We start from the raw sequence: 27,390 nt of genomic DNA on the forward strand, positions 1-27,390 counted from the left end.
TTCAACACCAAACTCTAGTGCTCTCTCCATACTCCCTGACGCTGTTAGAGTCTAGAAATCTATTTTCTTCTTCAATATATTCAGTGACTTGGCCTCCACTGCATTCTGTGGTAGAAAGTTCCATAGGTTCACCACCCTCTGAGTGAAGAAATTTCTCATCTCAGCCCTAAACGGCCTACCCCGTACCCTGAGACTGTGACCCCGCTGTTCTAGACATCAGCACTTCCCCCCCTCTCTCAAACCAGAGGGAACATCATCCCTGCATCCAGTCTGCCAGACACGAATCTTGGGCGAAATTCTCTGGAAACGGCGCGATGTCCGTCGACTGGCGCCCAAAACGGCGCAAATCAGTTGGGCATCGCCCCGCCCCAAAGGTGCGGAATGCTCCGCATCTTTGGGGGCCGAGCCCCAACCTTAAGGGGCTAGGTCGGCGCCGGACGAATTTCCGCCCCGCCAGCTGGCGGAAAAGACCTTTGGTGCCCCGCCAGCTGGAGCGGAAATGACATCTCCGGGCGGCGCATGCGCGGGAGCGTTAGCGGCCGCTGACGGCATTCCCGCGCATGCGTAGTGGAGAGAGTCTCTTCCGCCTCCGCCATGGTGGAGACCGTGGCGAAGGCGAAAGGAAAAGAGTGCCCCCACGGCACAGGCCCGCCCGCGGATCGGTGGGCCCCGATCCGCCTTGTCCCGCCGGTAAGGTAGGTGGTTTAATCTACGCCGGCGGGACAGGCATTTTAGCGGCGGAACTTCGGCCCATCCGGGCCAGAGAATCGCGGGGGGGTGGCCCGCCAACCGGCGGGGCGCGATTCCCGCCCCCGCCAAATATCCGGTGGTGGAGAATTCGGCAACCGGCGGGGGCAGGATTCACGCCAGACCCCGGCGATTCTCCGACCCGGCGGGAGGTCGGAGAATGTCGCCCCTGGTTCTTTAGATATAGTGGTTTCGTTTTCATACAACCAAACAATACGAATCTCCAACTTTTGTTCATTTTTGACAAATGTTAAACCCTTGAGAATTCTCTACATTAGGATATGATGCATTGTGTTGCCAGGCACTGAGAATAATCTAATATTTAAATTTGTGTAATAATATACAAAAATTAAGTGAAATTCAGTTGACAAAAAACAGAAAATATGAAATATAAACAGTAGGCCAATCAACATCTGAAAACTAAAGCAAGTTGGCTTACCGGGGGTAAGGATAAAGTGTGATGGGTGGAGGCCATTGGTTGGCATTAGTTAGCATTAAATTGGAATTGGGGACATGGGAGGAATGGGTGGTGGGTGGTGGGCATCAACTTGTTAAAGGAAGTAAAGGTAAAGTTGACATACTTCCACTTAACCATAGGCTGACTAAACATAGAACATAGAAGATACAGTGCAGAAGGAGGACATTCGGCCCATCGAGTCTGCACCAACCCACTTCCACCCTATCCCCGTAACCCAATAACCCCTCCTAACCTTTTTTGGACACTAAGGGCAATTTAGCATGTCCAATCCACCTTACCCACTGTCTTTGGACTGTGGGAGGAAACCGGAGCACCTGGAGGAAACCAACGCCGACACGGAGAGAACGTGCAGACTCCGCACAGACAGTGACCCAGCGGGAAATCAAACCTGGGGCCCTGGCGCTGTGAAGCCACAGTGCGAGCCACTTGTGCGACCGTGCTGCCCACACTGATGGTGCTTTAACCTGAGGACCACCACATCTCAGGCAAGGGGCAAGGTTGAGAAGGCGAGACTTCATGAATAACCTCAGCCAGTATGGGAATTAAACCCTCGCTGCTGGTCTTGCTCTGTATCACGAGCCAGCTGTATCAAAATAATGATGGGTGGGCAGAGGGGCACTAAGTTGGCACAGGGGTGACATGATATGTATATTGACTGGGCTGTAAAGAGGTAACAAGTTAATGATAATGCTTCTTACCACTAGAGAAAACCACAGAACAGTTATATACATATCATGTGAGTTTGGGGATTCTGGGAGTTAGAAAGCAGTTAGAATAGTATCAGGCATAGGAGCAGTTGTGTACTTGAGAGTTCTGTAGTTAGAGAGAGCATGGCTTAATATAGGAACCTTCTACTTTAGGAATGTGAATGAATCTTCGTTAGTAGTGTAATAAATTTATAGTTTTGTTTGTTAACAAAGCTTTGTGTTCTTTATTCAACATTACGCATCCAAGCCATCCAGATAAAGCAAAATAGAGAACACAACAGGGGGTAGGGGTGAAATGGAGGTGGGTGCAGGGGGCACTAGGTTGGCAAGGGATATGGGGCATTGGGGATGGGGTAGAGGTACATGGGCTGGCATAGGGGATACGGCGGTCATGGGAGTGGCTGGAGGACATGGGTTGACATAGGTCGGCATGAATGCTAGTATGTGAGGGGGTGAGGGGTTTGAGAGCTGGAGGGATGTTCTTGAACTGAAATGAATGAAATGAAAATCGCTTATTGTCATGAGTAGGCTTCAATGAAGTTACTGTGAAAAGCCCCTAGTCGCCACATTCCGGCGCCTGTTCAGGGAGGCTGGTACGGGAATTGAACCGTGCTGCTGGTCTACTTTCAAAGCCAGCGATTTAGCCCATTGTGTTATTTTAAAACATTTAAACACAGTCCTGGAGCATAGCGGCAGGCCTTGCTCCCAGCCCCACTCCACACATGGCTGCCCCTGCATTTGTTCCTGGCTCGCCCGCAAAACTCTGACCAAAACTCTGACCAGCGGGTGGCCATTTTTAAAGGTTGGGTTCGCCGAGCTGGGAGACCTTGACTTAAATGAATCCATCTTTCTCTTTCAGACACGAATGAACCCTGTCGTGTCTGTCATTTTATGGTTTTACCTCAGACATCCAACATTTACAGGTTTATTTTCCCACTGGTCTATGTGTGGTAGGATTGGAAGATTTAAGGTTTCAAACTATTCTTTTGTTTGCAGTGAAATCGTAAACAAGTTTTTTTTGTGTGCATCACAATTTCACCTACAAATAGCTCACAAAGGAAATTACCCCCCATGAGGAGTTCCAAAGTTCCATTCTACTCTCTGTTATTTTTCACCTCAGTTAGAGAGGACTAATTGTAGGTGTGAAATGGTACTGTACCTGCATATTAGAAGGAAGTACTCTTTGGTAACTGCCACTCCTTGGATAGATGCTACTGCGTCACAGGCTGACAGCTTGGCAACCACCTTTCCCTTTTTAGCACTTAACACCATAGCTGCTTTCCCACTTCTGACAAAGTCATAAAAACAACCAATTAGGGCAATTAAAGAGAGCATTTGCCAAGGTAATGTAAACAGACTATTATATATCAATTACATTCTCCATCAACAGTATGGTCAGGTTAATGCTCCTATGGGAGAAAATAATTCATGAATGGTGGGCAACTGTTCTTCGCTGCTCTTTCGCTTGTCGGGAGTGAGACTTAACACTATTTTGCTTCATGTAGGAGACATGTACAGCACTATCTGTGCACAATGGGAACACTCGTGTTTCTGGCAAAGCTGGTGTTCATCTTAAAAAACAAAGGTTAAATATCTATTCTCTCTCAGTGCCACTTTCAGATATAAATTGGCTTTGCTTAAAATTACTAAAGTTCAAAACTTATCGTAATGGCCTTTCGTCCACCAGGCTCAATCCAGGTATACCCATTGTTCAGTTTTTGACTTTCGCTTCACGAGCCTCTTACTGGGATCTTGCTCTTTTCCGTATTCAAGTTATTGGCTGTTAGAAAGGCTCAGTGATCATAATTATTCTGATTTTCATTTTGTTCACTCTCACTACAGCTGAAGGCTTAGTGAAGCTGAAAGGTTAAAGCAGGACGTTTGAAAGAGAAGGTGCCAAATTAGTCACAAATTCAGCCAATGTTAGAAGAATAAAGGAAAGAGAGCATACTTCAATTGGGAAGTGTCGAATAATCGACTGCTGATTATTCCACAGTGTTCATCTCCATCCTCTGGGAGCAATGTGGCCTACATCTAGGACCTTTACAACTCTGAGGTTTGGGTTGGTAGCATTCATACTTGGTAAATGCCAATGATTATATCCAAGAGAGAGCCCAACAGCTCTACCCGGCCATCAATGGCAACCTCACTGCCGAAAGCCCCATCATCAATACCTTGAGGCGTTACCACCAATGAGATGCTTAATCAGACTGGACACATTCAAAAATTTGGCACCAAGAATAGGCACAGGGCATGGCTCTATAAGGTATACCTTGATGCCTCAAATCGCAACTGGGAAGTACCATGGAATACACATCACTCACATTGATGGATGCCCTTGTAATAAAACTCAAGAAGCATGACACTAACCAGGACGTCATCATTGGTGTGTTGTGCCTGCAGTACGTACTGTAGAGCTGAGCACTGCAGCAACTCATTTTTTATCCTTTCATGGGATGTGGGTGTCACTGGTACAGCCAACATTTGTTTACCAAGCCTAACCTGGTGACACCGTAGCACAGTGGTTAGCACTGTTGCTTCACAGCACCAGGGACCCGGGTTCGATCACCAGGATTGGGTCACTGTCTGTGCGGAGTTCTGCACGTTCTCTCTGTGACTGTGTGGGTTTCCTCCGGGTGCTCCAGTTTCCTCCCACAAGTCGTGAAAGACGCGCTTGTTAGGTGAATTGGACATTCTGAATTCTCCCTCAGTGTACCCGAACAGTGTAGAGACAGGGGGATTTTCATAGTAACTTCATTGCAGCGGTAATGTAAGCCTACTTGTGACACTAATAAAGATTATAAATTAGTATTATTGGCCTTGAGCTGTGTGGCTTACTAGGCCACTTCAGAAGCAGTCACATGTAGGCCAGACCAGGTAAGGATGGCAGATTTCCTTCCCTAAAGTGACATTAATGAACCGGGTGGCCTTTCACAACGACAATCAACGATAGCTTACAATTCCAGGTTCATTAACTGAATTTAAATTCCACCAGCTGCTCTGGTGAGATTTGAACCCATGTCCCCACAACTTTAACCTGGGCCTCCAGATTACGACTCCAGTGATATTACCACAACACCACCGTTTCCCCTTAATTTGACAGCAACTCCCAGCCCTATTGACAACAATGCCCGACCCTGTGGCCTCTGTCGCCAAGAAGAACAACTGGCGCAGCATCATGGAAACACAACTATCTCCAGGTTCACTTCTAGGATTTACACACCCATTGCCAGCATATCGGCAATTCTTTAGGAAGGCCCAGAATCATTTTTCCAGAGCAACACTGCAGGGTATTCAATGTAGCTGTGTCAATGTTGCCCACATTTCATAGAATTTACAGTGCAGAAGGAGGCCATTCGGCCCATCGAGTCTGCACCAGCTCTTGGAAAGAGCACCCTACCCAAGGGCCACATCGCCACCCTATCCCCATAACCCAGTAACCCCACCCAACACCAAGGGCAATTTTGGACACTAAGGACAATTTATTATGGCCAATCCACCTAACCTGCACATCTTTGGACTGTGGGAGGAAACTGGAGCACCCGGAGGAAACCCACGCACACATGGGGAGGATGTGCAGACTCCGCACAGACAGTGACCCAAGCCGGAATCGAACCTGGGACCCTGGAGCTGTGAAGCAATTGTGCTATGTATGAATGTAGAATGAATTTAACTAGAGGAGAACCAGACACCCTGACCGGATTGCATGCTTGATACATTTTGGAAAGACCAATGTTATTTCCCTGGTCAGAGCTACAGATGTTATTTACATGTAAGCAGTTATTTACCAGTTGGCTCTTCCACTGAATAGCAGAGCTCCACAGGTCAGGAAAATCCCAGGTTCAACCGCTTGTATGGACCGAGGCAATGGTTTGGTGCCATTAGGGTGGGGGAGGAAGAACTGGCCAAGGTTCATGCACTGTTATTATCCAAAGAATGTGGGGGGCTCGCTGATTGCTCGCAGGCGGGTCCTATTGGGGTGGAGGTCAGCTTCTCCGTCCTGTGCCTCGGTGTGGCTGGGGGACCTGATGGAGTTTCTGTAGCTTGAGAAGGTGAAGTTCACCTTGAGGGGAGCAATTGAGGGATACCATAGGAGTTGGAGTCTGTTTATTCTTCACTTTGAGGAGTTGGTCACCGTCAGCTGCTAAAGGGGGTGGGGGGTATTTTTTGAGTCATATATGTATTTGGTTGGTCTAGAGGGGGGATTCTTTTATTATTATTTTTGTTTTGTTTTATGTATAAAATGTTAAATACCAATTTAAAATATTTTTTAAAAAAATTATCCAAAGAATGCTGTCCGAGGGGAATTGTGGGTGAATGCTGGGAGAGCATAACATAGGACATACAGTGCAGAAGGAGGCCATTCGGCCCATCGAGTCTGCACCGACCCACTTAAGACCTCACTTTCACACTATCCCCATAACCCAATAACCCCTCCTAACCTTTTTGGACACTAAGGGCAATTTCGCATGGCCAGTCCACCGAACCTGCACGTCTTTGGACTGTGGGAGAAAACCGGAGCACCCGTGGGAAACCCACGCAGACACAGGGAGAACATGCAGTCTCAGCACAGACAGTGACCCAGCAGGGAATCGAACCTGGGACTCTGGCGCTGTGAAGCTACAGTGCTAGCCACGTGTGCTACCGTGCTGCCCAATCAAACCCCAGTGTGATTCCTAATGTCTGAATAAGAAATTAACTTACCTGTAGATTTTTCCAAAGGTGAGTTATTCAGATTCTACTAGACCCTAGTGAATGTGTTACAAATGTCAGTACTGTTGTTAGAAATTATTTGAGAGGGAATCTCCTTGAATTTTAAGTTACTTACAGTGGCAAACAGCAATACACTGCTGTGTTGTTTTCTGACTTGTGAATTTATTATTTACATGTCAACAGTTTCAGCTTAATTGCCCTTAGCTGTAACTAGATCTTTTTAGTTTAATTATGTATGCATCAACCATCAAGAGTTGGTTTATTTCTGTCTATTCAGGTGCTGATGTTGGAGAAAAACATTTTCTATTTTGCAGACAATGGGCAAGATTTTCTGGGTCTTTCAACTTCCGGTCCCACCAAAGCTGACCTCCACAAACAGGGCTGTAGACTTCAGCAAAACTGGGAGATCCTGCCAACGACCAACGTTTGGCCACCTCCGCTGCGGGAAAACATGCCATGAGGGGGGAAATACAGGCCAATGAGCTCCAATAAATAGTGGAGCACCATGCACTATGTAGGATCATTGAGATACTATAAGCCTTGAAAATAAATTGGATGGTCAACTCAGAGATCGCACATGTGGAGAAAGAGGTTCAGGGTTAGGGGGGGGGGGGTGAGAGATTTTGGGCTGGTCTGGCTTTGTGGACAATGGGAATGAGGGGGACTGAGGGGGTGCAAGTTATGTAGTAAATGAAAGGCCAAAGACTAACCAGTTGGGAGTTTGTAAATGGGAAGGGGTAAGGCAATGTGGGTAGTGAGGTAAAAGGGAAGTGTTTTAAAAACATTCTTTCACAGGATGTGGGTGTCACTGGCTAGGCCAGCATTTATTGTCCATCCCTTTAAAAAAAAAATTTAGAGTGCCCAATTCATTTTTTCCAATTCAGGGACAATTTAGCGTGGCCAATCCACCTAGCCTGCACATCTTTGGGTTGTGGGGGTGAAACCCACGCAAACACGGGGAGAACGTGCAAACTCCACACAGAGAATGACCCAGAGCCGGGATCGAACCTGGGACCTGGGCGCCGTGAGACTGCAGTGCAAACCACTGCCCCACCGTGCTGCCCCTTTATTGTCCATCCCTAATTGCCCTTGAGAAGGTGATGGTGAGCCACCTTCTTGAACTGCTGCGGTCCATGTTGTGTAGGTATAGCCACACTGCTGTTCGGGAGGCAGTTCCAGGATTTTGACTCAGCGACAGTGAAGTAACGGTGATATATTTCCAAGTCAGCGTGGTGAGTAACTTGCAGGGGAATCTCAAGGTGGTCACATGTATCTGCTGCTTTTATCCTTCTAGTTGGTCGTGGTCATGGATTTGGAAGGTGCTGCCTAAGGAGTCATGATGAGATACTGCAGTGTATCTTGAAGATGGCACACACTGCTGACACTGTGTGGAAGTACCCTTACCTGCGATTGCGATTGAGAGAGTAAAAGTAAGCTATATGGTTGAGGAAATGACCATGGATATGAGGAGAATAGTTCATATAAATGGAGAGGTTTTGTGAGGACAGGAGAACAATGACATCAGAAAAGTGAAGAAAAGATGAGTTGTAATGTTAAGAGTCTTTCCTGTTTATTTCCTTTGTTCCCATTTCTTTTAGGTTACTTTATTATTTTTGGTCCCTGGACCCATAATTGGGATGTGCCTTTAAGTAGATTCAGGGTTGAAACAGTCTGCTTCTCAGGACACCGTGTTCCAGGTTTTGTGTTTGGGAGAGGAGAAGCCAGACTCCTTAAAGGGGCGAAATTCTCCGGAAACGGCGCGATGTCCGCCGACTGGCGCCCAAAACGGCGCAAATCAGTCGGGCATCGCGCCGCCCCAAAGGTGCGGAATGCTCCGCATCTTTGGGGGCCGAGCCCCAACCTTAAGGGGCTAGGTCGGCGCCGGACGAATTTCCGCCCTGCCAGCTGGCGGAAAAGGCCTTCGGTGCCCCGCCAGCTGGCGCGGAAATGACAACTTCGGGCGGCGCATGCGCGGGAGCGTTAGCGGCCGCTGACAGCGTTCCCGCGCATGCGCTGTGGAGGGAGTCTCTTCCGCCTCCGCCATGGTGGAGACCGTGGCGGAGGCGGAAGGGAAAGAGTGCCCCCATGGCACAGGCCCGCCCGCGGATCGCTGGGCCCCGATCGCGGGCCAGGCCACCGTGGGGGCACCCCCCGGGGCCAGATCGCCCCGCCCCCCCCCCCCCCAGGAACCCGGAGCCTGCCCGCGCCGCCTTTTCCCGGCGGTAAGGTAGGTGGTTTAGTCTACGCCGGCGGGACAGGCATTTTAGCGGCGGGACTTCGGCCCATCCGGGCCGGAGAATCGTGGGGGGGGGGCCCGCCAACCGGCGTGGCGCGATTCCTGCCCCCGCTGAATCTCCGGTGCCGGAGAATTCGGCAACCGGCGGGGGCGGGATTCACGCCAGCCCCCGGCGATTCTCCGACCCGGCGGGGGGGTCGGAGAATTTCGCCCCTGGTCACCGAGTGGATCGTAAGAAGCAGTTTTGGAGGAAGTCGGTTTGATTGGTAAACTGCCAACCAACGGGTTGGCCAGGGACAGTATTCTGCCTGACAATGGTCAGTAATTGGTTCCTGCGTATTGTTTTCTCAGAGAACTGGGCAGAAATGTTTAGAAATTGGAAGTGAAAGGAACACACTCGCTCTCTCTCTCTCCTGCGAAATGCTCTATGGTTCTGAAAGCAGCGAGTTCCTGGCACATCCTTTGCTGTGAACCTGAAATGATGCTGAGTCTGCAGAGAAGGCAAACAGAGAAGGCTTTTTTGAAGAATAAAGGGATTAAGGGTTATGGTGTTCGGGCCGGAAATTGGAGCTGAGTCCACAAAAGATCAGCCATGATCTCATTGAATGGTGGAGCAGGCTCGAGGGGCCAGATGGCCTACTCATGCTCCTAGTTCTTATGTTCTTATTAAGCTTGCCAGAGAAAACCATCCCAAGCCTAGAAGGAAGGAAGTACCAAAACGAAAGCCTGAACTTTACAAAGACGTGTCGGAGAATCGCCGGGGGCTGGCGTGAATCCCGCCCCCGCCGGTTGCCGAAGTCTCCGGCACCGGATATTCGGCGGGGGCGGGAATCGCGCCGCGCCGGTTGGCGGGCCCCCCCCCGCTCGATTCACCGGCCTGGATGGGCCGAAGTCCCGCCGATAAATTGCCTGTCCCGCCGGCGTAAATTAAATCACCTACCTTACCGGCGGGACAAGGCGGCGTGGGCGGGCTCCGGGGTCCTGGAGGGGGCGCGGGGCGATCTGACCCCAGGGGGTGCCCCCATCGGTGGCCTGGTCCGCGATCGGGGCCCACCGATCCGCGGGAAGGCCTGTGCCATGGGGGCACTCTTTCCCTTCCGCCTCCGCCACGGTCTCCACCATGGCGGAGACGGAAGAGACTCCCTCCACTGCGCATGCGTGGGAAACTGTCAGCGGCCGCTGACGCTCCCGCGCATGCGCCGCCCGGGGATGTCATTTCCGCTCCAGCTGGCGGGGCAACAAAGGCCGTTTCCGCCAGCTGGCGGGGCTGAAATTCCTCCGGCGTTGGCCTAGCCCCTCAATGTTGGGGCTCGGCCCCCAAAGATGCGGAGCATTCCGCACCTTTGGGGCGGCGCGATGCCCGTCTGATTGGCGCCGTTTTGGGCGCCAGTCGGCAGACATCTCGCCGTTTCCGGAGAATTTCGCCCATGGACAGGAAGTCAACACAGAGCATCAAAGGTCCTTAACCGTTTACTTTTATTCATAGTTTATTTTCCTTTCCAACGCCCTTTTCCCTCTGTTTGTTTGTGTGTGTAGAGAGTGGGGCAAGTTAGAAAGGGCGGGTTGGGATAGGGGTAGTAGATAGTCAGTTACATATTCTGTCAGTTTAATTATAATACTGTACAGAGTAAAAGGTTACTTGTGTTTAAAGTTTCAGATTTGGTGACTAGTTTCCTGGTTCACCCAAGGACCTCGGGTATTTGAATTAAAATCTAATTTCCCCTGTGTTGCGACTCCAGGTCAAGTGGGGCTGGAATTGACCTCGCACCAGCCCAGGGTATCGTGACATGATGGAGTTTGAAATGATTAAGGGTGAGGAACTGAATCAATGCAGAGGCCTAGAGGGGAAAGTTGGGAATATATATTTCAATAAAAAGCATAGAGTGGGGCTGGCATGGGAGATGTGGTAGATAATGAGGTAACTACAAAAAGTACTTTTATTGAGATCTAATTGAAATTAAGTTATTCTCGGAGTGTCTTTGCAACAATGGTAAATACATGAAATGCATGAAGCTTCCAGAACCTTTATAGGTGTGTGTGTGTGTGTGTGTTGCGGGGGGGAGCTGTTAATAAGCTCTGCCAGCCAGGGTTACCTCTATCATTTGGAAACAGTCACTCAACTAACCTTTCAGGAATGAGGTCAGGGGATTAACTACCCTTAACTTGAGCCTTATTTTTGTGAGGGCCATGAAGAACCCAGCACGAGTTTGTAGAGTCAAACAAAAAGTAACTTTATGTAGAATACACCAGTAGTTCACGATTAGTTCCCTCTCTAGCCGGTACCACACTGGCCAGCTCTATTTATACAGTTGCACTGCTAATGTCTGCCCCGCCTCCCTTATTATATTGATTTGATTGGACTCTAAAAGACAACATGGGAGCCGCCATATTGGATGGACTCCCAGGACCCCAGCTCGGCTGACCGCACATCGCCCGACGAGAACACTCAACTGCTGAGATTAGCCTCGGTGACCCTGGATCAGTCCCGGTCTCGAACACTCTCAACTGCTACAACAACTGTACTAATCAACGGGCACGAGACGTCCTGCTTAATCAACTCTGGGAGTACGGAGACTTCATACACCCCAACACGGTAAGGCGCTGTTCTCTCCTTGTCCACCCCATTAGTCAAAAAATCTCCCTGGCCTCCGGTTCCCACTCAGTAGAGATAAAGGGGTTTTGTGTAGCAAACCTCACAGTCCAGGGAAGGGAGTTCAAAAATTACCGGCTCTATGTCCTTCCCCACCTCTGCGCGGCCACACTCCTAGGTTTAGACTTCCAGTGTAATCTCCAAAGTCTAACTTTCAAATTCGGCGGCCCTCTACCCCCCCTCACTGTCTGCGGCCTCGCGACCCACAAGGTCGATCCGCCTTCCCTGTTTGCGAACCTCACGCCGGATTGCAAACCCGTCGCCACCAGGAGCAGACGGTACAGTGCCCAGGATCAGATCTTTATTAGGTCAGAGGTCCAAAGGCTACTGAGGGAAGGAGTCATTGAAGCTAGCAACAGTCCCTGGAAAGCTCAAGTAGTGGTTGTGGTGGTATGTATTAGGGGTCATGTGGGACTGTGAAGCCGTGATGCTATTGGCTGACAGATCCCGGGTCCTGGTTGGCTGTTGACTCCTGGCTCCGCCCTGAAGGCGGAGTATAAGAACCTGAGCTTCTCCCCGCCGCTTCATTCTGTTGCTGAACTGCTGGGGACAAGTCTCGCTTAATAAAGCCTCATCGACTTCATCACTACTCGTCTCTCTCGTAAGTCATTGTGCGGTACAATTTATTAAGCGAGCTTAAAGGACTATGGAGCTCCGGATCGCCCCGGAATGCCTGCGGATCAGCCCCCACGCAGCGAACTCGGCAGCAGTATTTAAACACTGGCAAGCATGTTTTGAAGGCTACCTCCGAACGGCCCCCGGCCGGATCACAGAAGACCAGAAAATGCAGGTCCTGCATTCGAGGGTAAGCCCGGAAATTTACCCTCTCATAGAAGACGCAGAGGATTTCCCGACTGCGCTCGCATTACTGAAGAGCATCTACGTTCGCCCCGTGAACCAGGTCTACGCGCGCTACCAACTCGCAACGAGACGGCAAAGTCCCGGAGAATCGCTAGAAGAATTCTACGCCGCGCTGCTAATTTTGGGACGGGGCTGCAGCTGCCCGCCGGTGAACGCGATCGAACACACGGACATGCTAATTCACGATGCTTTTGTGGCAGGTATGAACTCTCCCCAAATCCGCCAAAGACTTTTAGAAAGAGAGTCGTTAGGACTCTCAGAGGCACGGGCCATTGCAGCTTCCCTAGATGTGGCCTCGCAAAATGCCCGCGCCTACGGCCGCGACCGTGCGGCAGCCCCTTGGGCTCAGTGGACCCCCGTCGCGACAATCCACCCCCCCTCACAGGCTTGCGCGGTTTAAGCGCCAGACCATCCCGGGGGGGCCCGCTACTATTTCTGCGGGCAAGCGAAACACCCTCGGCAGCGCTGCCCGGCCCGTGCAGCTATTTGTAAAAGCTGCGGCAAGAAGGGCCATTACGCGGCTGTGTGCCGGTCCCGGGGGGTTGCCGCAATCCCCGGAGAAGAACGAGCCCAGCATAGCCCAAACGCTCCCCAACCTCCCCAGCGCCCCATGTGCGACCCGCGGGCGCCGCCATTTTGGGTCCCGGGCACCATGAGGGGAGGATGGGCGCCGCCATCCTGTGACCCCCCAGCCACGTGCGATTCATGGGGGCGGCCATTTTGTCCACCCCCGACCACGTGCGATCCATGGGGGCGGCCATTTTGTCCACCCCCGGCCGCGTGCGATTCATGGACGCCGCCATCTTGGATGACAACAAAGGACCCCAGCATCGACGGCTCCACGGGGTCCGAAGAAGACGCCGCGACACTACGACCACGACTGGCTTCGGTGACTCTGGATCAATCACAGCCCCGGACGCTCCAGACGACGACAACAACGGTGCTGATCAACGGACACGAGACATCATGCTTGATCGACTCCGGGAGCACCGAAAGTTTCATTCACCCAGACACGGTAAGACGCTGTTTTCTGACCATCCATCCAAGTACGCAAAAGATTTCCCTAGCTGCAGGATCCCACTCCGTAGAGATCAAAGGGTTCTGCATCGCGAACCTAACGGTGCAAGGGAGGGAGTTTAAGAACTACAGGCTCTACATCCTCCCCCAACTCTGCGCGCCCACATTACTGGGATTAGATTTCCAGTGTAACCTGCAGAGCCTAACGTTTCAATTCGGCGGCCCAATACCCCCACTCACTATCTGCGGCCTCGCAACTCTCAAGGTTGAACCACCGTCCTTGTTTGCAAACCTCACCCCGGATTGCAAACCCGTCGCCACTAGGAGCAGACGGCACAGCGCCCAGGACCGGATATTTATTCGGTCTGAAGTCCAGCGGTTGCTGAAGGAAGGCATAATCCAGGCCAGCAATAGTCCCTGGAGAGCCCAGGTGGTAGTAGTAAAGACCGGGGAGAAGCAAAGGATGGTCATAGACTATAGCCAGACCATCAACAGGTACACACAGCTAGATGCATACCCTCTCCCCCGCATATCCGACATGGTAAATCGGATTGCCCAGTATAAAGGTTTTCTCCACCGTGGACCTCAAGTCCGCCTACCACCAGCTCCCCATCCGCCCAGGTGACCGCAAGTACACAGCCTTCGAGGCAGACGGGCGTCTATACCACTTCCTAAGGGTCCCATTTGGTGTCACGAACGGGGTCTCGTTCTTCCAACGGGAGATGGACCGAATGGTTGACCAGCACGGGTTGCAGGCCACGTTCCCGTATCTCGACAACGTAACCATCTGCGGCCACGATCAGCAGGACCACGACGCCAACCTCCAAAAATTCCTCCAGACCGCTAACGTCTTGAACCTCACATACAACGAGGAAAAGTACGTTTTTAGCACAAACCGGTTGGCCATCCTGGGATACGTAGTGCGCAATGGGATAATAGGCCCCGACCCCGAACGCATGCGTCCCCTTATGGAATTTCCCCTCCCCCACTGCTCCAAAGCCCTGAAGCGTTGCCTGGGGTTCTTTTCATATTACGCTCAGTGGGTCCCCCAGTATGCAGACAAGGCCCGCCCGCTAATACAGACCACTACCTTCCCCCTGTCGACAGAGGCTCGCCAGGACTTCAGCCGCATCAAAGCGGATATCGCAAAGGCCACGATGCGCGCCATCGACGAGTCCCTCCCCTTCCAGGTCGAGAGCGACGCATCCGACGTAGCTCTGGCGGCCACCCTTAACCAAGCGGGCAGACCCGTGGCCTTTTTCTCCCGAACCCTCCACGCCTCAGAAATCCGCCACTCCTCAGTGGAAAAGGAAGCCCAAGCCATAGTGGAAGCTGTGCGACATTGGAGGCATTACCTGGCCGGCAGGAGATTCACTCTCCTCACCGACCAACGGTCGGTAGCCTTCATGTTCGATAATGCACAGCGGGGCAAAATTTAAAATGACAAGATCTTAAGGTGGAGGATCGAGCTCTCCACCTTCAACTACGAGATCTTGTACCGTCCCGGAAAGCTGAACGAGCCGTCCGATGCCCTATCCCGCGGCACATGTGCCAACGCACAAATAGACCGTCTCCAAGCCCTCCTCGAGGACCTCTGCCACCCGGGGGTCACTCGGTTCTACCATTTCATAAAGTCCCGCAACCTCCCCTACTCTGTGGAGGAGGTCTGTACAGTCACAAGGAACTGCCACATCTGCGCAGAGTGCAAACCGCACTTTTTCAGGCCGGATAGAGCGCACCTGATCAAGGCTTCCCGCCCCTTTGAACGCCTCAGTTTGGATTTCAAAGGGCCCCTCCCCTCCACCGACCGCAACGCATACTTCCTGAACGTGGTGGACGAGTACTCTCGTTTCCCCGTCGCCATCCCCTGCCCCGACATGACAGCGGCCACAGTCATTAAAGCCCTTGGCACCATATTCACACTGTTCGGTTGCCCCGCATATATCCATAGCGACAGGGGGTCCTCCTTCATGAGTGACGAGCTGCGCCAGTTCCTGCTCAGCAAGGGCATAGCCTCGAGCAGGACGACCAGCTACAACCCCCGGGGGAACGGGCAAGTAGAGAGGGAGAACGGCACGGTCTGGAAGACCGTCCTGCTGGCCCTACGGTCCAGGGATCTCCCAGTTTCCCGGTGGCAGGAGGTACTCCCGGATGCTCTCCACTCCATCCGGTCACTGCTGTGTACCACCACTAACCAAACGCCCCATGAGCGCCTCCTTGTCTTCCCCAGGAAGTCCTCCTCCGGAACGTCACTGCCGACCTGGCTGGCGGCCCCAGGACCCATCTTGCTCCGGAAACATGTGCGGGCGCACAAATCGGACCCGTTGGTCGAGAAGGTTCACCTTCTCCACGCGAACCCGCAGTACGCCGGCATACCCCGACGGCCGACAGGACACGGTCTCCCTGCGGGACCTGGCGCCCGCCGGCAACACACACACCCCCCCGACACCGATCATCCCCTCCCTACCACCGGCGCACCCCGCGACCGCCCCCTTCCCGGGAGGTTCGGTCCTCCTCCCGTGCCCGCCCAGTAGTGAAACAGGAACGAACACCGAAACGCTCCTGGAGACGACAACGCCTGAACAAGCACCTCCACCACCACCGGGGCTGAGGCGATCGACGAGGAAGACCAGACCGCCCGCTCGACTTGTGGCATCGGCGTGACACCAAGAATGTTGTTGGATTGTAACAAAAAAAAATTTTTTTTCTCTTACTAATATTGTAAATAGTTTCACAAACTTTGTATATAGCCCAGTGTAGGGCTAAAACTGTAGTAACATGCCCAAAATTTTCCTCCCAGGACCAGCCTTGTAAGCCCCTACCACCATGCGAACCACCACCCCGCCGGGTTCCTTTTAACAAGGGGTGAATGTGGTGGTATGTATTAGGGGTCATGTGGGACTGTGAAGCTGTGATGCTATTGGCTGACAGATCCCGGGTCCTGGTTGGCTGTTGACTCCTGGCTCCGCCCTGAAGGCGGAGTATAAGAACCTGAGCTTCTCCCCGCCGCTTCATTCTGTTGCTGAACTGCTGGGGACAAGTCTCGCTTAATAAAGCCTCATCGACTTCATCACTACTCGTCTCTCTCGTAAGTCATTGTGCGCTACAGTGGTGGTAAAGTCCGGGGAGAAGCATAGGATGGTCATCGACTATAGTCAGACCATCAACAGGTTTACGCAGCTGGACTCGTACCCTCGCCCCCACATATCCGACCTGTTAAACAGGATCGCGCATTACAAGGTCTTTTCCACGGTGGATCTCAAGTCCGCCTACCACCAGCTCCCCATCCGCACTAGTGACCGCACATACACTGCCTTCGAGGCAGATGGGCGGCTCTATCACTTCTTAAGGGTTCCCTTCGGTGTCAACAACGGGGTCTCGGTCTTCCAGTGAGAGATGGACCGAATGGTTGACCGGTACAGTTTACGGGCAACATTCCCGTATCTTGATAATGTCACCATCTGCGGCCACGACCAGCAGGACCACGACACCAACCTCCGAAAATTACCCCAGACCGCAAAGATCCTTAACCTTACATATAACAAGGATAAATGCGTGTTTAGCACCGTCCGCCTAGCCATCCTCGGCTACGTAGTGCGAAATGGAGTTATAGGCCCCAACCCTGAACGCAGGCGCCCCCTTATGGAGTTCCCCCTCCCTCACTGCTCCAAGGCCCTGAAGCGCTGCCTAGGGTTTTTCTCTTACTATGCCCAGTGGGTCCCCAACTATGTGGACAAGGCCCGTTCCCTGATCCAATCCACAGCTTTTCCCCTGTCGATAGAGGCCCGTCAGGCCTTCAGCTGCATCAAAGCAGACATTGCAAAGGCCACAATGCACGCCATCGACGAGTCCCTCCCTTTCCAGGTCGAGAGCGACCTGTCTGACGTAGCTCTGGTGGCCACCCTCAACCAAGCGGGCAGACCCGTGGCCTTCTTCTCACGTACCCTCCATGCTTCCGAAATCCGCCGCCCACTCCTCAGTCGAAAAGGCCATAGTAAAAGCTGTGCGACATTGGGGGCATTACCTGGCTGGCAGGAGATTCACTCTCCTCACGGACCAACAGTCGGTTGCTTTCATGTTCGATAATGCACAGCGGGGCAAGATTAAAAACGATAAGATCTTGCGGTGGAGGATCGAACTCTCCACCTACAACTACGAGATCTTGTATCGTCCCAGGAAGCTAAACGAGCCTCCCGATGCCCTGTCCCGCGGCACATGTGCCAACGCACAAGTGGACCTCCTCCGAGCCCTCCATGAGGACCTCTGCCACCCGGGGTTCACTCGCTTTTTCCACTTTATCAAGACCCGCAACCTGCCCTACTCCATTGAGGAGGTCAGGACAGCCTCCAGGGACTGCCAAATCTGTGCGGAGTGCAAACTGCACTTCTACCGGCCAGAGAAAGTGCACCTGATAAAGGCTTCCCATCCCTTTGAATGCCTCAGCATGGACTTCAAAGGCCCCCTCCCCTCCACTGACCGTACTTCCTGAACGTGATTGACGAGTACTCCCGGTTCCCATTCGCCATCCCCTGCCCCGACATGACCGCAACCACCATCATCAAGGCCCTCATTAGCATCTTTGCACTGTTCGGGTTCCCCGCTTACATACATAGTGATAGGAGGTCCTCCTTTATGAGCGATGAACTGCGTCAATTCCTGCTCAGCAAGGGCATTGCCTCGAGCAGGACGACCAGTTACAACCCACGGGGTAACGGACAGGAATAGAGGGAGAACGGAACAGTCTGGAAGACCGTCCTACTGGCCCTATCCAGGAATCTCCCAGTCTCCCACTGGCAGGAAGTCCTCCCGGATGCCCTCCACTCCACCCGGTCACTGCTTTGTACCACAACCAACCAAACACCTCACGAACGTCTCCTTGTCTTCCCCAGGAAGTCCTCCTCCGGGACCTCGCTCCCGACCTGGCTGGCAGCTCCCGGACCCATCCTGCTCCGAAAACACGTGCGGGCGCACAAGTCGGACCCGTTGGTCGAGAGGGTCCATCTTCTCCACGCTAACCCCCAGTACGCCTACGCGGCGTACCCCGACGGTCGACAAGATATGATCTCCCGACGAGACCTGGCGCCCGCTGGAGCCCCCCCCACACTCCCCCCCCCCCCCCCCCCCACCAGTGCACCTTACAGGAGGATTGGTCCTTCCGCCGGCCCCGTCTATGCCCCCCCACGCACCCCGCAGGCGCTACCTTCCCAGGTCAACCGCTTTCCCCACCAGCGCCGTCTAGGGGTGTCGAAGCTGCCATGGAGATCGAGGCCACGCCCCCGGAGTCACAGACGCCCGAAACTCCACTGGAGTCACCACAGAAGCTTCGACGATCACAGAGGACGAGCAGGGCCCCCGATCGACTGATTGCTTCATTTTAAAATGTATAGTTAATTATGAATCATAAATTGTAAATAGTAAATAGAATTGTAAATAGTTACAAACGCTGTACGGAGGTATTATGGTACCTCCATAACTATAATTTCTACCACGTTACCATGTTGTAATATCAGGCCACCACCCCCGCTGGACTCTTTTTTAACAGGGTGAATGTGGTAGTCTTTGTAGAGGTATTACAGTACCTGGTAATGCTGGAACACCATTGGTAGATATTGCATGTTTCCTATTGGTCAAGCTGTATGGTAGCTCCGCCCTGCTAGGCGGGGTATCAGAGCCCGTGCCGCCCCAGCAGCCTTGATTCTGTACCTGAGCTGCTGGGGGAAACATCTAGCTTATTAAAGCCTTCAGTTGGACTACAACCTCGCTTTAGTGGTCATTGATCGTGCATCACCGGGCAGGTTGTAACACTTATTTAATGGTGAGGAAACATCCTTCCAGTATCCATCCTATGAAGTCCCCTCAGGATCTTATATGTGTCAATAAGATTACTTCTCATTCATCTAAAACCGCCATGGATATTGCATTCAACCTTTCCTCATCCCAGGGAAGGAATCGAGTGAACCTTCCCTGAGATGCTTCAAAACAAAATTATATCCTTTTTTGAATAATTTTCTTACTTTTAAGAGTTCCCAATTCTCTTTTTTTCAAATTAAGGGCAATTTAGTGTGGCCAATCCACCTACCCTGCGCATCTTTGGGTTGTGGGGATGAGGGCCACGCAGACACAGGGAGAATGTGCAAACAACACACGGTCAGTGACCCAGGGCCGGGGTCGGATCCGCGTCCTCAGCATCGTAGGAAGCAGTGCTAACCACTGCGCGACCGTGCCACCCCACTAACTGTTTGTCATTCATGTACCAGGACACCCAGATCCTTCTGTGCCACAGTTCTGCAGTCTTTCTCCACTTAAATAACATACTACATTTCTATTCTTCCTGCCAAAGTCGACTGTGTATTCCCACACTCTACTTCACCTGCCAAATTTTGACACTTACTTAACCTGTCTATAACCCTTTGCAGACTCTCTACCTCCTCTTGAAAACTTTCTTTCATGCCTACCGTATTTGATGTCATCGGCAAATTTAGCTACTATACATTCGGTCCCTTCATCTAAGTTATTGAAATAGATTGTAAATCTTTGAAGTCCAAGCATTGATCCCTGTAGCACTCCAATAGTTACAGCTTGCCAATCCTTTATCCCTACTCTTCTCTGTTAGCGAACCAAGGTTTTGACCTTGCAGATATGTTACCCTTTACACCATATTCTCTTAGTTTGTGAACTAACCTTTGATGTGACACCCAATCAAATGCCTTTGGAAATCCAAGTATACCACATTTACAGATTCCCTATTATATATAGGGCGCGATTCACCGCTCCCGCGCCGGTTGGGAGAATCGCCTGGGTCGCCAAATTTTCCCGCGACGCTGGTCCGACGCCCTCCCGCGATTCTCCCAAGCGTCGAGAACAGCCCCGTCGAGTTCCGCGCGGCGCAGGCTGGAGAATCGCCCGAGACACCCAAAATGGCGATTCTCCGGCACCCCTGCAATTCTCCGGCCCGGATGGGCCGAGCGGCCAGCCCAAAACGGCGGGTTCCCCCCCGGCGCCGTCCACACCTGGTCGCTGCCGGCGCGAACAGTGCGGGAACGCTGGGGGGGCGGCCTGCGGGGGGGGGGGGGGGGGGGGGGGGGGAGGGGGGATCCTGCACCGGGGGGGGGGGCCTCAAATGGGGTGTGGCCTCTCTGAAGGAGGATCTCCTTTCTTCCGCAGCCTCGCAAGATCCGTCTGACATCTTCTCCCGCGCATGCGTGGGTGACGCCAGTTATGCGGCGCCGGCCGCGTCATGTATGCGGCGCCGCCTTTACGCGGCGCCAAGGCCTGGTGCGCGTAAATGACGCGGCACCGCTTCTAGCCCATTATCGGGCCATGAATCGGTCGGGATAGGGGCCGTTTCGCGCCGTCGTGAACCTCAACGGCGTTCACGACGGCGCAAAACACTCTGCCTCCATTTCGGGGAATCCCACCCATAGTGTTTATTCCTTCCTCAAAAAACTCTGATAAATTAGCTGAACATAATAACCTTGATCACATTATGGTCTAATCATAGCATGAAGGGGAGAAGCGTCAATCGAAGACCACTGTTTTAAACCTACATTAAAATAACAATAAGGGTATGAAGACTGAGCTTGCTAAAGTGAACTGGGAAACTAGGCTAAAAGTTAAAACAGTAGAAAAACAGTGGCAGACCTTTAAGGAGATATTTAATAAATCTCAGCAAAGGTTAATCCCAGTGAGAAAGAAAGACACCTTGAGAAGGATGCATCATCCAAGACTAAATAAGGAAGATTGGGATTGCACCAAATTGAAAGAAACACAGTATAAATCTTAGTGATAGGTCAGAAGATTGGACTGATTTTAAGAACCAACAAAGGATGACTTAAAAATACCAACTACCGTAATAATGAATTTAAACAATTTCCCTATGACAGATGTTAGGCTAATTGCCCTATAGTTTCCTGCTTTCTGTAGAACCATAGCATCTCTACAGTGCAGAAGAAGGCCATTTGGCCCATTGAGACTGCACTGATCCTCTGAAAGCGCACTCTACCCAGGTCCATTCCTCCTCCCTATCCCTGTAATCCCACCTAACCTGTATATTCCTGGACACAAAGGGGCAATTTTATCATCGTCAATCCACCTAACTTGCACACCTTTGGACTGTGGGAGGAAACCAGAGTACCGGAGGAAACCCACACAGACACGGGGAAAAAGTCTGGGACATCAGAGACGAAATGGAACCAATCTCCAGGAAGGCTTGAGTGTTGACAGTGAACAAAGGAATGATCACCTCCCAAAGGGCAAGAAAAGGATAAGGGCAGGGCTAAGTTGCAAGGATGTAAATGCACAGAACATGGTGAACAAACTTGGGGAGCCAGAAGCAGAAATTGCTTTAGGGGCATATGACACAATAGCGTTGACAAAAACATGGATCAAGCCAGAACAGGACCGGATACTCAACATCCTGGGTATTAAGGTTTTTAGTAGAAACAGGGTGGGTAAAAAGGAAGAAGGTGTAGCAGTCCTGTCAAAGATAATTTCATAGCCCTTGAACGAGGTACAGTTCCTGTATTAGAATTGATATGGTTGGGGGTGAGAAACAGGAAGATCTTGCTTGGTATTTATTATAGACCTCCAAATAGTGGGGAGGAAGTGGAAGAGAGAACTTGTAGGTAGATTCTGGAAACCTGCAGCGCAAGTAGGGTTGTGATAGTTGGAGATTCCAATTACCCTAAGGTTGACTGGGAAAAGGTGGGGTGTGTGGCACGGACGTGGAGAAATTCCTACAGTGTGTGCAGGAGAGCTTTCTGGAACAGCACATTTCCAATCCTACCAGGGAGTAAGCTGTGCTGGATCTGGTCCTGGGAAATGAGGCAGGGCAGGTGGAGAACGGCAGAGTGGGGGAGCAGTTGGGAAATAGCGATCATAATATAATACAATTCAATAATAAATTGGAAAAGGACAGAAATCAGTCAAGGATTAAGATCCCAGACTGGAAAAGAGAAAATTTTTGGGGTCTAAAAGTTGAACTGGGGCAGGTTGATTGAAAACGAATTTTGATGGATAGAGTAGATGAAAAATGGGAGACTTTCGAAGGAGAGATGAATAGGGTGAAAGCTAGGTACATACCCATGAGAAATAAATCATTGATGATAAAATAAGGAAGTAAAACAAGGCGTATGACGCATGCCGGAATAATTATAGCAATAGAAATCAGGAAGAATATCTCAAATACAGGAGAGAGGCTAAGCCTGGCTAAGGAAGCCTAAGAGGAAGCATGAGGAAAAGATGGCAAGCTGTGCTAAAACAAGTAGCAAAATGATATCCAAACATATTAATAGTAAAAGATAAGAGAAGGATAGAGTGGAGCCCATAGGGACAAGCAGATAAACAGCTCACTGAAGCGGAGGGTATGGCAGTGGTACTAAATGAGTACTTTGCTTCTGTCTTTGACAAATCAGAAGATGGTGACAATGGCCCAGTTGAAAATGTGGGTGTTGAGCAATTGAGCAGGATAGTGATAGACAAAGTGGCAGCACTCCAGGTAGAGAAGTCACCATGCCCGGATAGGTTCCATCCTAGATTGCTGAGAGAGGTAAGGGATATTGCGGAGCCGTTGACAGAAATTTTCCAGACCTCTCTGAACACAGAATTAGGCCCGGGGGACTGGACGATTGCAAATATGACACCATTGTTTAAGAAAGGGGCAAAGGATAACCCAGGAAACTACAGACCTGTCAACTTGACATTAAGGTGAAACTTAAATTACGTGGCTTCAAGACTCCTCTCCCCAGCGTATTCCTGGCGAACGTCCAAGCGACTGAGAACAAGCTGGATGACCTCAACGCTAGACTTACCTCCCAGAGTCAAGTGACAAACTGCTGTGCGCTCTGCTTCACTGAGACATGGCTCACTCCGGCCACACCAGACTGCGCCATCCAGTCAGAAGATTTTTCAATCCATCGAATGGACCGCACGAAGGCCTCAGGCAAGTCGAAGGGCGGGGGGTGTTTGCCTCCTGATCAACACCTCCTGGTGCTCGGATAGGGTGTCGCTAGCGTGCCATTGCTCCCAGACCTAGAATACCTAACCACGAAGTGTCGCCCCTTCTACCTCCCACGTGAATTCACCTCTTTTTTAAAAAACTTTTTTTATTCTCCTCGTTTTTCACGTTTTCTCCCACATTTACATCCATCAACAATAAACAATAATCAGCAAGATATGTCAGTCCCCATAATAACAATGATCCCATCTACCCACCAACTCCCAAACCTCAACCCGCATGTTTACATAAACAAATGGCAAAAAGGAATCAGGGATTACCCGTAGTCACCCTTAATCTTACACAGCTCCCCCCCCCCCCCCCCCCCCCCCGCCCCCCCGCCCCCACTGCAGGTCTCCAGCTCCTCCTGTCCACTGCCTCTTGTAAAACTCCTCCTCCCAACCTCGGTTCCTTCCCCCCCAGCTTTCCACCCTGGCTAGACCACTCGGACCCTGTTCTGCCAGGCTCCGATGGCCGCAGCCCCTCCCCCCACCTCACTCCCGTTCACTGGCCGGCTTAAACCGGCCAGCGTGGAAGCCCCCGCCCGGGTCCCTTTCCCACTTGCCCGGCCCTAGGAAAGCCCAAAGATCCCCTTTTAGCACACAAACCCCGCATATCCACCTACACCCCAAAGAGCTCTCATTTCGAGTGAAAGTCCCGTCCCTTCCCTCGTCCAAATATATACCACATTGGCTCCTTTAATCTCTACACCCACGTGCAGTGATACAAAAAAGAAGAAAATACAGTCATGAGGTTACATCGGCACATGGCCATTCCTCAATTTGTCAGTTCTGCCACAGTCCTTCTGCTTTCGCAAACTCCTCCGCTGCTTCCGCCGTTCCAAAATAAAAGTCCCTGAGCTTGTAAGTCACCCTCAGCTTCGCTGGATATACAATGCCGCACCGCACCTTGCTAATGTACAGTGTCCTCTTCACCTGGTTGAAGGCAGCCCGCCTCCTTGCCAGCTCCACCGTAAAGTCCTGGTATACACGTATACCAGCTCCAGCCCACTGCACCACCCGCTTCTGCTTGGCCCAGCTCAGGACCTTCTCCTTCACCCTGTACCTACGGAAGCACAGAGTCACTGCCCTTGGCGGCTCACTCGCCTTTGGTATAGGCCTCCACGACCGGTGAGCCCGATCCAGTTCATATCGGGAGGGATCCTCCCCCTCCCCCAATAATTTTGCCAGCATCGCGACAAAGTACTCAGTCGGCTTCAGTCCTTCAACTCCTTCGGGCAGCCCCACAATCCTCAAATTCTGTCGCCTGGATCTGTTTTCCAGGTCTTCCATTTTTCCTCGCAGATCCTTGTTAGTATCCATCACCTTCCGCATCTCTTTCCCCATCGAGGCAAGTTGATCACCGTGCTGCAATAACGTCTCCTCCACTTCCTTCAGCGCCTCCCCTTGCTCTCGCACCTCCGCCACTGCGCTCGCCACCTCCGTCCTCACCGGGGAAACCATCTCCTCCACCAGCACACTCAAAACCTCCCTCATCTCCTTCCTCACCCTCTCCATGCATTTCGCAATCTGCGCCAACTGCTTTTCAAATTCCGCAGCCATCACCTTAGTTATTTCTTCAGCCGTAAGCAGTGCGGCCTTCCCTGGTGCTCCAACCTCCATTTTTCCTTGTGACCCCGCGGTGACCTTTCCACTCCCCGACGGACCTCCAGCTGTTTTTTTTCCGGCCGTTTTCTTGCTCACCCGCGACATTTTTCTTTGTTCCTTTTTTCCTCCTGTGTCTCCGCAGTGCCTCCTCCGTGCCTTCTCCCTTCTTCTGCCGCCTCCGCGGACCCTGGGACCGGGCTTAAAGCCCCGAAAATGCCGTTGCCGACCGGGAGCCCTCCATTGTGTGGCCGCCTCCCGCCCGCCGTCACCAGAAGTCCGTGAATTCACCTCTGTACTCAACACAGCAGTCTACATCCCACCCCAGGCGGAAGTGAAAAAAGCACTTGACGAACTACATTCCACCATCAACAACCAAGAAACAAATCACCCCGAAGCCCTGACAATCGTGGCTGGAGACTTCAACCAGGCCAACCTCAGGAAGGTCCTACCCAAACACCATCAATACATCTCCTGCTCCACCATAGGTGCAAACACCCTGGACCACTGCTCCACGGGCATCAAAGGTGCGTACCGCTCCATTCCCCGACCACACTTTGGCAAATCCGACCACAAGTCGGTATTCCTACTTTCGGCTTACAACCACAAGTCGGTATTTCTACTTTCGGCTTAAAAACAGCAACTCAAGCGTGCTGAGCCAGTCAAGAAAACCATGCAGTGCTGGTCCGAGGAATCTGATGACATCATCCGCGACTGCTTGGAGTCTGTGGACTGGTCCATATTCAAGGCCGCGGCAGCTAACCTGGACGAGTACGCAACCACCATCACAGACTTCATCAGTAAGAGTGTCGAGGACTATGTACCAAAGAAGACAACACGGGTATTCCCCAATCAGAAACCCTGGCTCACCCAAAGGGTCCACTCCCTGCTGAAGTTCTGGAGGAGGCGTTCAAGTCTGACGACCCTGACCTATATAAGAAATCCAGATACAATGTACGGAAAGCCATCAGGGATGCAAAAAGACAATGCTGCATCAAACTAGAGTCCCAGGCCAACGGCACTAACCCATAACGACAATGGCAGGGCCTACACAAGATCACAGGCCATAAAGCAAGGCCAGGTGGAATATCTGGGGTTGGAGCAAGCCTACCCGATGATCTGAACAAGTTCTATGCACGCTTTGAGCAGTCAGCCTCCCAGACGGTCTAGATCCATTGCAGTTCACTTATCACCGCAACCGGTCCACAGAAGATACTATCTCACTGGCTCTGCAATCAACACTAAAATACCTCGACAACAAGCACACCTATGTAAGACTGCTGTTCATAGACTACAGCTCCGCCTTCAACATCATTATCCCAACAAGACTAATAACCAAACTCCACAATCTTGGACTTGACCCTTCCCTGTGCAGCTGGATCCTTGACTTCCTCACCAACAGACCGCAATCTGTCAGGATAGGCAACAGCACCTCCCCCTCAACACTGGACCCCCGCAAGGATGTGTGCTCAGTTCTCTACTGTACGCCCTATGCACACATGACTCTGTGGCAAGATTTAACTCCAACTCAATCTATAAGTTTGTGGATGATACGACTGTGGTGGGCCGTATCTCAAACAACGACGAATCAGACTACAGGAGGGAGATAAATCACTTGGTTGCATGGTATACCGAAAACAACCTCTCTCTAAATGTTGGAAAGACCAAGGAACTGATCATCGACTTCAGGAAGCGTAGCGCGACACACACTCCCGTCTGCATCAATGGCTCCAAAGTGGAGATGGTCAATAGCTTTAAGTTCCTGGGGGTCACCATCACCAACAGTCTGTCCTGGTCCACTCACGTTGATGCAACAGCCAAGAAAGCTCAACAACGTCTCTACTTCCTACGGAAGCTAACAATATTTGTCATGTCTGCATCGACTCTCACAAACGTCTACAGATGTGCGATAGAGAGTATCCTATCCGGCTGCATCACAGCCTGGTATGCCAACTGCTCAGTCCAAGATCGCAAGAAACTGCAGAATGTGGTGAACTCAGCCCAATGCATCACACAAGCTTGCCACCCCCACATTGCTTCTGTATACATCTCCTGCTGCTTCAGGAAGGCAGACAGCATTGCCACCCAGGCATTGCCTTCTTCCAGACCCTCCTATCAGGCAGAACGTACAGAAGTCTGAAGACCCGCACATCCAGACATAGGAACAGCTTCTTCCCCACAGTTACAAGACTCCTCAACGACTCCCCCTCGGACTGATCTGTTCCCGGTAAGAACACCATGCACAACGCCTATGCTGCTCTTGCTCATGTATTTGCTTTGTTCGGCTTCTTGTTCCGCACTGTAACCAATCACTATTTGTCGATGTACCATTTGTCAATGTTCTCTGTTGATTATTCTTTTGTCCACTATGTACGTACTGTGT

General features: G+C 51.6%; 1 protein-coding gene across 2 annotated transcripts in view; it reads right to left on the reverse strand.

Annotated features, from left to right (window-relative positions):
• LOC140429174 (uncharacterized) overlaps window positions 1–27,390 on the reverse strand; it is a 254,567-nt gene that overhangs the window by 50,473 nt on the left and 176,704 nt on the right. For both annotated transcript variants that reach the window (XM_072515841.1, XM_072515842.1), the window contains exon 21: window positions 3,092–3,220. In XM_072515841.1, coding sequence (XP_072371942.1) covers window positions 3,092–3,220 — 129 coding nt within the window. The remainder of the gene's footprint in view (window positions 1–3,091; window positions 3,221–27,390) is intronic.

This window comes from Scyliorhinus torazame, chromosome 9 (assembly GCF_047496885.1).
Source record: "Scyliorhinus torazame isolate Kashiwa2021f chromosome 9, sScyTor2.1, whole genome shotgun sequence".
In the NCBI taxonomy this organism is placed as follows: Eukaryota; Metazoa; Chordata; class Chondrichthyes; order Carcharhiniformes; family Scyliorhinidae; genus Scyliorhinus; species Scyliorhinus torazame.